Source organism: Sapajus apella, unplaced genomic scaffold (genome assembly GCF_009761245.1).
Source record: "Sapajus apella isolate SASKATOON/1434 unplaced genomic scaffold, GSC_monkey_1.0 scaffold55, whole genome shotgun sequence".
NCBI lineage: Eukaryota > Metazoa > Chordata > Mammalia > Primates > Cebidae > Sapajus > Sapajus apella.
The window spans coordinates 5,877,825-5,888,837 of NW_022436995.1; the positions used below are offsets into that span (position 1 = coordinate 5,877,825).

Genomic DNA, 11,013 nt, shown 5'->3' on the forward strand with positions numbered 1-11,013 from the left:
GTCCCGGCTCTTCCCTCTCGCCCCTCAAGCTGCCCGAGCCCACTCACCCCCGGAGCAGCAAGCCCCGCAACTTGAAGGCGGAGAGCGCCCGGCTCCGCAACCGCTCCGGCGCCATATTCGCCATTTGGCGCCACCACCTCAGCTCCGCCTCTTCCCGGGCGTGCCCCGGCCCCGGCTCGGGGCGCTATTAGACCTCTGATTGGTCCCCGCTGCCTGCGCCCCCAGCAACGCGGACCTACCAGTTCGCAGCCCCGGACCGGGTTGGCTGAAAGTGGTGAGCGCCTGGCGCTCCTTTGCTGCAGGGAAACTGAGGGCCAGAGCGTTTTCCCTGGTGTCGGGCTGGGAATGTGCTTCCCTTACCCCAAGTGCATCGTTGAGCTGCAGCGCTCTCACCGCTGCCCCGACCGCGGCCGGGCTTCCCTGACGCAGGATCCCTCTTCTTTCGAGCTGTGAGAGCTGTTGGGTTCCCTACTTCGCGCAATCTCTGGAAATTCTGTGCCTTGACACTTACTGGAAGCTGTTATAAATCTCCATCGCTCCCACTAGACCGATTTTTATTTAACTTGAGGGCTTTGTATGCGCCATGCACTGTCATAAGTGCTTTTTTTTTTTTTTTGAGACGAAGTGTCTTGTCGCCCAGGCTGGAGTGCAGTGGCGCAGTCCCGGCTCACTGCAGCCTCCGCCTCCCGGGTTCAAGTCATTCTCCTGCCTCAGCCTCCCAAGTAGCTGGGACTACAGGCGCCGGCCACCACGCCCAACTAAGTGTTTGTATTTTTTCTTTTTTTTTTTTTTTTTTTTTTTTTTTTAGTAGAAATGGGGTTTCACTATGTTGGTCAGGCTGGTCTCAAACTCCTGACCTCGTGATCCGCCCGCTTCCGAGTCCCAAAGTGCTGGGATTACAGGCATGAGCCACCGCTCCTGGCTCATAAGCGCTTTAAATGTGTGAACTGATGTGTTGTCCATGACAGCCGAAAGAGCTGTGTGCTGTCTTTTCCACAACAGTCCCATTTCACAGATGAGAAAACTGAGACACAAAAATGGCAAAGGGCTCGCTCAAGATGAAACGAAGAGTTAAGTGGTGGAGTCACGATTTGAACTCAGTTATTCTGATTCCAAGTGGACTGTCCATCTGCCACACTTGAAAACGCTTGCTCCAATGAGTTGACTAAACCACGGAGTGCTTATAACTAAACACGCAGCTTATAAAACATGAGGATGATTTCACAGTACCAATATATAGTGACCTCCAAAGTATAGTGTTTTTCTTTTTTTCAAAAGAGCAAAGTCTAATAAAGGAAGGGAAACAAGAATATATGTATTTTTGCATTTTAAAAAACCTCTGGGGGCCCGGGCACAGTGGCTCACATCTGTAATCCCAGAACTTTGGGAGGCCGAGGCTGGCAGATCACTTGAGGCCAAGAGTTTGAGACCAGCCACACCAACATGGTGAAACCCCATCTCTACCAAAACAAAACAAAACAAAAATTAGCCGGGCATGGTGGTGCGCCTGTAATCCCAGCTCCTGGGGAGGCTGAGGCAGGAGAATTGCTTTAGCCTGGGAGGCGGAGGTTACAGTGAGCTGAGATCCTGCCACCACTCCAGCCTGGGCAACAAATCGAGACTGTCTCGAAAACAACAACAACAACAACTCCAGAAGGTTAAACCAGAGACTACAAAAGTGATTAACTGTAAAGGGATGAGGAGGATAGGGATGAAAGTGAAGTGTTTCTTTACAGTGAGACTTTTAATCTATTTGTATGTTTTACATATTCAAACAACAGAAAAGAAAAAGGGGAGCTTAAAATTGAAAGCATGCGAAGCCAGGCGTGGTGGCTCATGCCTGTAATCCCAGCTCTTTGGGAGGCCAAGGCGGGCAGATCATGATGTCAAGAGATCAAGACCATCCTGGCCAACATGGTGAGACCCTGTCTCTACTAAAAATACAAAAATTAGCTGGGTGTGGTGGCACGTGCCTTTAATCCCAGCTACTTGGGAGGCTGAGGCAGGAGAATAACTTGAACCCGGGAGGTGGAGGTTGCAGTGAGCCAAGATCATGTCACTGCACTCCAGCCTGGTGATAGAGCAAGTCTCTGTCTCAAAAAAAAAAAAAAAAAAAAAAAGGCATACTAAAATTAATACAGCTAACTGTATATTAAATTGGTAACATAACATCACAAGTGATTTTTGAACACAGTTCTCTTTATTTAGTGAAATATTTTCCAAAGAAAAAAAACTACAAAGAACTTTTGAATTTTTCTGTAACAAAGGATAGGAAATAAGAATAGAAAGACAGTTAATTCTCAATACTGTACCTGTGATAGTTAGATTTTATAAGTAGCCACCAACAAATAATTAGTGAATACTAAACCATTGCTACTAGAGGAGGTACAGAATTAAGTTCCTGTGAGCCTCTGGTCACAATATTTTCATCAATTGATCAATATATAACCTTGTTTTATGTGTGTTTTTATTTAAAGACATCTTTGTATTGTCATTCATTAACACTGAACTCAGGGCCAACAGCACTACAACTCATAGCTGAAGAAAGCTTACTTATCACACGTATTTTCTCCATAAGACACATCACAACCTTCTTGTGTCTTCAAACTCCAGACAAAACTTCAGCACTATGGTTGGAGGCCACTTTTAACAGCAAAATCACCAACAAAAATAGCAAAAATGCTGAAAACATGCACTAAATATGCCAGAAAAAGGACACTTACTTATAGTATGAGAGATGAAACAAAAAGCAGTGTCACTCTAACCTCAGCTGGGAATATAAGTGATAGGCAACTCAAATGTTTTGCTTCTCTATGCATGTCCTCAAATGACCATGAAAGCTTCCAACATTGATTTGGGAATTACAAATAAATGTTAGTGAATAGGTGAATTTGCAAATAAGGCATGCACAAATAACAGGGATTATTTGCTTACCAGTAGACGGATGAACAAGAAATAAATGGTTACCTATGCACAGGAAAGGATGGGGGGATAAGGATATAAAATGTTAAAGCTATTAGGTAAAGTGTTTTAGGAAAAGGATATTTGCACAGTCCCAAAATATCATCCTCTAGATTACTGATAATTACAAAGGGAAAAATGTACTTTTACAATGGAACATTCAGAGGTTACTGCCTTAATCAAGTATCAAACTTAGCATTCCAAAAAGCAGGACAACATTATGTTACTGTTCCAATCAGAGAAATCTAGAATGTGGAACAATCTAAAAACCAACTGGCCTGGTCTCTTCAAAATTTTTTGTCATGGGGGGAACCAGGCAGCAGGATTGATCCAGATTGTGGTGGCCAGTCTCTAAGATAGCCCCCAATGGGCCAGGCACAGTGGCTCAAGCCTGTAATTCCAGCATTTTGGGAGGTCAAGGTGGGTGGATCACCTGAGGTCAGGAGTTCAGGACCAGCCTGACCAGTATGGTGAAACCTCGTGTCTACTAAAAATACAAAAATTAATCAGGCATAATAACATGTGCCTGAAGTCCCAGCTACTTGGGAAGCTGAGACAGGAGAACTGTTTGAACCTGGGAGGTGAAGGCTTCAGTGAGCCAAGACTGCTCCACTGTACTCTGGCCTGGGTGACAGAGCAAGACTCCATCTCAAAAACAATTAAAAAAAAAAAGCCCCCAGTGATTTCTGCTTCCTGGTATTCATGTCTTTTGCACTCTCCCCCCACACAGAAGATGACTGAACTGTGTAATCAATAGGATATTGTGGAAAGGACAGGTATAACTTCTAAGCTGGGTCATAGAAGACAGGGTTACTTCTGTCTGGCTGTTTCTTGGATCACGCCATCTTGGGGAAACCAGCTGCCCTCAAGAGCTCTATGGCAAGGTCCACATATTAAGAAATGGAGGCCTCCTGCCTTTAGCCGAGACTAACTTGCAGTCCATATGCCAGTATGCATGAACAATTTCAGAAGCAGACCTTCCAGCCTCAGCAAAATCTTCAGATGACTACAACCCTAGCCAATGTCCTTGTTTTTTAGACTAGGTTCTGGCTGTATTGCCCAGGCTGGTCTTAAGCTCCTGGCCTCAAGTGATCCTTCTGCCTCAGCTTCCTAAGTAGCTAGGATGACAGATGCATACCATCACTCTGTTCCTCTAGCCAATATCGCAACTGCAACTTTTGTGAGAGACCAGGGACTGAACAACTAGCCAAGCTGTTCTCAAATACCTGACCCACAGAAATTGCATGAGATAATAATTGTTGTTTTAAGCCACTAAGTTTTGGGCTAATGTGTTATGCAGCAATATATAATACAAAGCTTTAAAAGACTAAAAGGGGCTGAGTGCGGTGGCTCACACCTGTAATCCCAGCACTTTGGGAGGCTGAGGCAGGTGGATCACTTGAGGTCAGGAGTTCAAGACCAGCCTGACCGACATAGTGAAACCCCATCTCCTCTAAAAACCAGGCGTGGTGGCTGCACCTGTAATCCCAGATACTCAGGAGGTTGACGTGGGAAAATCGCTTAAACCCAAGAGGCAGAGATTTCAGTGAGCCGAGATCGTGCCACTGCACTCCAGCCTGGGCAAAAGAGCAAGACTCCATCTCAAAGAAAAGAAAATAAAACAAAAGGGAGTAAAAGGACTGGCTAGGTGCAGTAAGTTGCTCACACCTACAATCCCAGCACTTTGGGAGGCCAAGGTAGGTGGATCACCTTCGGTCAGGAATTTGAGACAAGCCTGGCCAACAAGGTGAAACCCCATCTCTACTAAAAATACAAAAGTTAGCCGGGCGTGGTGGTAGGCAGCGCCTGTAATCCCAGCTACTTGGGAAGCTGAAGCAGAAGAATCTCTTGAACCTGGGAGACGGAGATTGCAGTGAGCCAAGATTGCGCCACCACACTCCAGCATGGGTGACAGAGAAAGAATCTGCCTCTCAAAAAAAAAAAAAAAAAAAAAAGACTAAAAGGATTTAACAACCAAATGCAATAGGTCAACTTTTTTTTTCTCTGAATGCATTCAGAAATAGGTCAACTTTGATTAGGTCCCAATTTAGAAGAAAAAGCTATAGTTAGAATACAATTCAGGAATTCTGAATATCAAATTATATTAAGAAATAACTGTTGGCCAGGCAAGGTGGGTCACACCTGTAATCCCAGCACTTTGGGAAGCCGGGTTGGGCAGATCATGAGGTCAAGAGATCGAGACCATCCTGGCCAACATGGTGAATGAAACCCTGTCTCTACTAAAAATACAAAAAATTAGCCAGGCATGGTGGCATGTGTCTGTAGTCCCAGCTACTTGGGAGGCTGAGGCAGGAGAATCGCTTGAACCCAGGAGGCGGAGGTTGCAGTGAACCAAGATTGTGCCACTTGTCCCCAACCCTAAGAACAAAGAAAACCCCCACCTAAAAAAAAAAAAAAAAGGAAAAAAGAAAAAGAAATAACTGTTGGTTTTCTTAGGTGTGGTAATAATATTGTGGTTATGTAGATAAACATCCCTACTTTTAGAAAATGTGTGAAGTGCAACATTATACCTAACGCTCTCAAATAAATCAACAAAATGAAAAAGACACACATACACCGACAAACATAAAGCTAGTATCGTAGCATTAATAATTATTAACCTTGAGTGGAAGATACACAGGTATTCCTTGAACTATTTTTTTCAACTTTTTGTTTGCTATTTTTCACATTAAGAAATTGGAGAGAAAATAATCAGTTTTAGTTGCCCATCTTCCTCTCACAATCTGACCTCACAATTCCTTTTTCCCCATAAATTTCCCAATCACAATTCTCTTTCATAAATTTTCCAGTCACAATTCTCTTTCATAAATTTTCAACTTCTCCCTCTATGGCTCCTTCATCTGACCAGTTCATAAAGTCCCAATACTTAAATGAACAATTATATGCTGATAACTCCAAAATCCCTATCTCTAGCTCTTAGCTCTCAGACTTCAAATCCAACTCAACAGGTCTCCAAATGAACTCACCATTGCCCCTGTCCCCGCCACCACCAAAAACTGTTCCTCCTCCCATGTTCACTAACAAGCGAAGGGCTCCACCCACCTTCCACCCACTTGGGAAGCTGAGGCAGAAGAATCTCTTGAACCTGGGAGACGGAGGTTGCAGTGAGCCGAAATTGCGCCAACACTCCAGCCTGGGTGACAGAGCAAGACTCTGTCTCAAAAAAAAAAAAAAAAAAAAAAAGACTGAAAGCACTTAACAACCAAATGCAATAGGTCAACTTTTTTTTTTCTCTGAATGCATTCTGGTAAACTAGGCATACCTTTGACTCTTCCCTCTCATGAACGAAGGTTCCGTGAACAACTTCCATGCATCTTTCAGTCCTTAACTTAGACTTTACTTTCTCTCAGGAACCTTCCCTGTCTCCCCTCAATCTGAGTTAAATGGCCTCTGTAGAAACAAGGTGCCCTGGACTTTTGCTATTTTCACACTTACTGCACGGTATGGTAATTGTCTGTTTGCTGGTCTGTAGACTCCACCAGACCCTACAGTATAGAAGGACATGTGCTCCATTTCAAAAATACAGTACCAATATTACTAATAATAATGAAGTGATGGAGTGAGAATTATAATTGATGTATAGTTTACACTAAGTAAAATACACATATCTGTGTGCAGTTCAATGTATTTTGATAAATGTATACACCCATGTAACCACCACCTCAATCAAGATATAGAACATTTCCATCACTCCGGAACACCACCTGAACTCCTTTCCATCAATCCCCTCCCCTGTCCCTACTCCCAAATAACCACTTTTCTGCTTTTGTCTATCTTGAATTTCTTCTTTTCTTCCTTTTTTTTTTTTTTTTTTTGCTCTGTCACCCAGATTGGAGTGCAGTGGCACGATCTTGGCTCACTGCTTCCTCCACCTCCTGGGTTCAAGCAATTTTCCTGCCTCTGCCTCCCAAGTAGCTGGGATTCTAGGTGCACACCACCACACCCAACTAATTTCTGTCCCCATCAGTGTCCAAGCCTCTGACTTCCTTTCTTCCCCACCAGCTGGCGGTATTTTCTCTTCTGCCCCTCTCAGACTCTTTGTCCCATAACTCCTTTGTGCCAGCTTCTCTCATGGCTCTTATCTCCCACAATCCCACCCTGGGGCCCTTTCCGTGAAACTTAAAGGGACAGCCTGACAGCAAATGGCTGTTCTCATTGGGCTGGCTTCCCCTTGAGACTGGGGATGAGGAAAACCAAACAGCAAGGACCATTTCCTTGGTGTCCTGGGGGTTTACAGCAGGCCATGTACTAGGGATTAACAAAAAAGCAACAGCGATAACGAATCTCATTTCACCTTCACAAATAGAAGTTAAACAATACCACGTCTATCTTACAGATGTGAAAGGAGAGGCCCAAAAAGCTCCAGCAACTTGCCCTAAATCATATCCCTAGCAGATGGAGAGGCAGGATTCAAACCCAGAATTCTTAACTAGGACCCAGAAGTTCTTCCACAATCTTAACAATTACCCTTTACTGCCCATTGGGCCCTTTACTCCAGAAGCCTGGCCAGCCAAGACTCACATGGCATGGTGACTGGCAACCATCAGAAGTGGCTGTCTCAGGGCTACGGCTGTTTCTTTTCTTTCTTCTTCTCACTCCTGGGAACAGCAGGACTGTTTCTTTGTTGAAATTCTTTTAACTGTGGGAAAAGAGAGCAGTAATACTCATGAGAACTACAAACCCCTACAGTCACAACCTACTTTACAGTTTTTACAAAATACTGTTATACACCATCTGATTTAATGCCACAAACAATTCTATAAGGTGTTGTCACAATCACTTAGCAAGTGAGAGGGATTGATATCATGGCAAAAAAAAAAAGAAAGAAAGAAAGAAAGAAAAAGCAATACTAAACCTTAAACTCATTCCTCTGACTCCAAGCTCTGGGGTTTTGCCATGAATCAGCACTGCCAGAGACCAAACCACAGGCAGAGGTAGAAAAGTCAACATTAAGTAGACAGGAACTGTATGCCATGTGGTTTAGAGTCATACAGCCTCACACATCTGTTAGTGTTAAGAAGAGCAGCAGTACCTCTCACACTTTTATATCAATGTGTCCTCATGGCAGAAGGCAGCCTTTCTGTCAAATCTGGAAATTCATCAGAAAGAGGACAACCCAACTCATTTCAGAGAGAAGTCTGGTATACTCTTAGAAACCTATGTGACTGTCATCTCTAAGTACATTAATATTTTTGCTCTCTCAAGAGACTCAAGGGAAATGGATGCTTCAGACAGATGTCCCATGCTTATCCTGTGGCACTCAAAGTAGCCCAGGTTGAGATGATATGAGGAAGACTCAAGCTGTCAAATTCAGTTTCCCAAGATCTGTTCCATGGAAGATGAGCAGATCTCAGTCCAGAGACCACTGACTGAAGGGCAGTCTGGTCCCAGAATCATGGAGAATTTGAAGATGAAGTGCAGAACTCAGAAAGAAACGTGAAAGTCTCTCTGGAGAGTAGAAGCCTGAGAGAAAACCAAACCAAACCCATTCTCCCATTGCCACCCAGAGACACTGTCAACGTTTTGAGCTCACGGGGGAAGTGTAGGCTTTTCACACTGTCAATGTCTATGTTAAGGGAGTGAGGCAGCCTGAAACCCCTTGCTCCTAGGTCCCATAGTCCCCATTCCCCTTCCAGCTGGAAATTTGTGCTGTGACCAGAGGAGCCAGAAATGGGATGAGAATGCTTAGGGGACTGGGTCGTAAGATCCAAGACAGGTCTTGCAGCAGTAATGATGGTTCCTAGGGGAACTGTGACATCACTACATTCCACTCCTCCTGGGGGAGGGGACCACATCAAGGAGATGCCTGAGTCACTGCTCCATGATGGGGGAGGAGGATGCAGGGCTGGGACCCAGGTCCTTGGAGACGGCAGCCCAAAGGTCCAAGGGAGGTTGAGCTTGGGGTAGCAGGAGGGAAGGGCAGAGTCTGCAGCAGGGAGCCCCAGGAGTCACCAGTCAGCCGAAAGTCACCCAGAAATGACTGGTGAGGGCGGGAACTGGGAGACCCAGGTCCTTAGAGACAATAGCCCACAGAGCCCAGGGAGATCAGACATGGGGCAGCAAAAGGTGAGGACCAAGTAGGGAGCGGGAAGCCTCAGGAGTTGCACATGGAAAGTGACCCTGGGGTGATTGGAAAGGGCAGGGGCTGGGCTCCTTGCTGAAGGGGCGGAGCTGACTGACAAGATGTTGGTAGGGGGAGCCCAGAGGCACCGGGGTTGGGGGTCACCCAGTCTGGTGTGTCTCAGAAGTGTTATGGACTCTGGCAGCGGTCTTGCCGTCGGAGGGGATCTGTGTGCATTTTACCTTTTTCCTAGCCGAGGCTAATTTCATATTGCAAATTTCTTCTGACATCGCCATGGTGAGGTGGGGAGGGAGGTGGGGCCGGGAGCAGGGCGGGGGGAGGTGGGGTTGGGGCCACATCAGTACAATTCAAGGGAGCACTGGTAAGCAGCTCCACCCTCCTACCAGGAGGCCTGACCAGGGACCCACTAGAATGTAGAATAGGGGCGCGGCCTTCATGCTCCAAGCCCATTGGTCAATGAGAAAGATGAAAGGGAAAGGAGGCGTGGCCAGGCAGCAGCAAGTCCAGAGAGACCTGTGGCATCCCAAGGACAGCTGCCCCTGCAACTCCTGTCCCCGCCCACTCTGAGAGAGGGGAGGGGCCACCGACTCCGGAAGAGAGGAGGGGCGGGCTTTTGCTTTTCAATCTTTAAATGTACCAAAGCATGCAGCCCTATGTTTGAAGAGGTGACCTTATGGGGAGATGACAGTGTGGGAAACAATCCTGCCTAGGCCAAGGCCTCATGGAGCCCAGGGCTCCCTAGGGCCAGGAGAGCACTGGAACGTACCCTAACACCCATTGGAAACCTGAAATCCATACCTGCAGGAGATCAGGAAAGGGGTTCAGCCTCCAATGCACCTGCAGCCAGGTGAGGCAGGCACAGGTGGGCGCCAAGCAGATCTCCTGCCTGGCCTTCCTCTCCTGGCTCCCCCAAGCAGAGGAGAAGTGACAGCTGCCCATTGCCTAGATTGAAACCATTGAATCTGGATCCCAACAGGCCTGGCCCAAGGCAGTCACGTCTGGTGAGAACCTGGTAGACAGATGTGATGTTCCCAAGTGGCTCTATAAAGCTTATTGTGGATAATCAAGGAAATGAGCAAGACCATCACGCTCAGCCAAGAACCTGGCAGGCAAGAGGGAAAGGAGGGGCAGAAAAAAGTTAGTTTGGTTCCAGGTCTGGCCCTGGAAGGATGCTGGACTAGGGGCCAGCCACAGTGAAGGAGAATGGATGGCCACCAGCTGCGTGACCAAGGCTGTCAGCTCCTGTAGCACCTGTGGAACGTCCGCCCAGGCCTTGCTCTGACTACCCTGCGACGTCCAGCAAAGCTGTGTGCTGGACAAGAATCTCTGAAGATGAGTCCAGGACAAGGTCTCCCAGACCCCTCTTCCCTCCCACCCTAAGCAGGTTCTCATCCCTCACCAGAAGGAAAGCGAAATTTTCTACGGGTCACAGCTGGCCAGGTTCTCTGTCACCTGGTAGAAGGCACAGGGGAGCTGCAGGGGGGTGAGAAAGAACCCAGGTACCAGAGCTAGAAGGGCTTTGGGAAAGCCTTGAACAGGGCCGGGACCTGAGCTCTGCCTGAGCAGAGTAGGGATAATTGCTTCTCATGTGGGCCACAGGACAAAACAAAGCCCTGAGTCCCACAGGAGGGTAGGTGGGACATGTCCAAGGGACGACAGACCTGGTGAAGTATTTTATGTCCTCGGGGTGGCAGAGGGACATGGAGAAGATGCCTCCTTTGGGGGCAAAGGAGAAAGGAAAATAAACAGAGAGGTGCTGGACACCTGCCTCACGGCGATCTCCGTCACCCCACACCAGGCCCATTCCCACATAGCCCCCAACTCAGGAGGCACCATTCTCCTTACGGTCAGCAGGACTTCCCGGCTAAGCTGGGGAAGCTGACAGTCCGGATTCATCAGGGGCAGCACGTAGTGTAGGTGATGCGCGGACAGAAGTGGAGAGGGGACTC

General features: G+C 46.9%; 1 protein-coding gene across 2 annotated transcripts in view; it reads right to left on the reverse strand.

Annotated features, from left to right (window-relative positions):
- Positions 1-178, reverse strand: part of POLE2 (DNA polymerase epsilon 2, accessory subunit) — a 37,200-nt gene extending 37,022 nt beyond the window's left edge. Inside the window, exon 1 of one of the 2 annotated variants that reach the window (XM_032244527.1) lies at positions 48-178. In XM_032244527.1, the coding sequence (XP_032100418.1) occupies positions 48-124 (77 nt within the window). In that variant the 5' untranslated portion in view covers positions 125-178. The remainder of the gene's footprint in view (positions 1-47) is intronic. The other variant, XM_032244528.1, reaches the window with a different exon arrangement.
- Between the last annotated feature and the right edge of the window lie 10,835 nt (positions 179-11,013).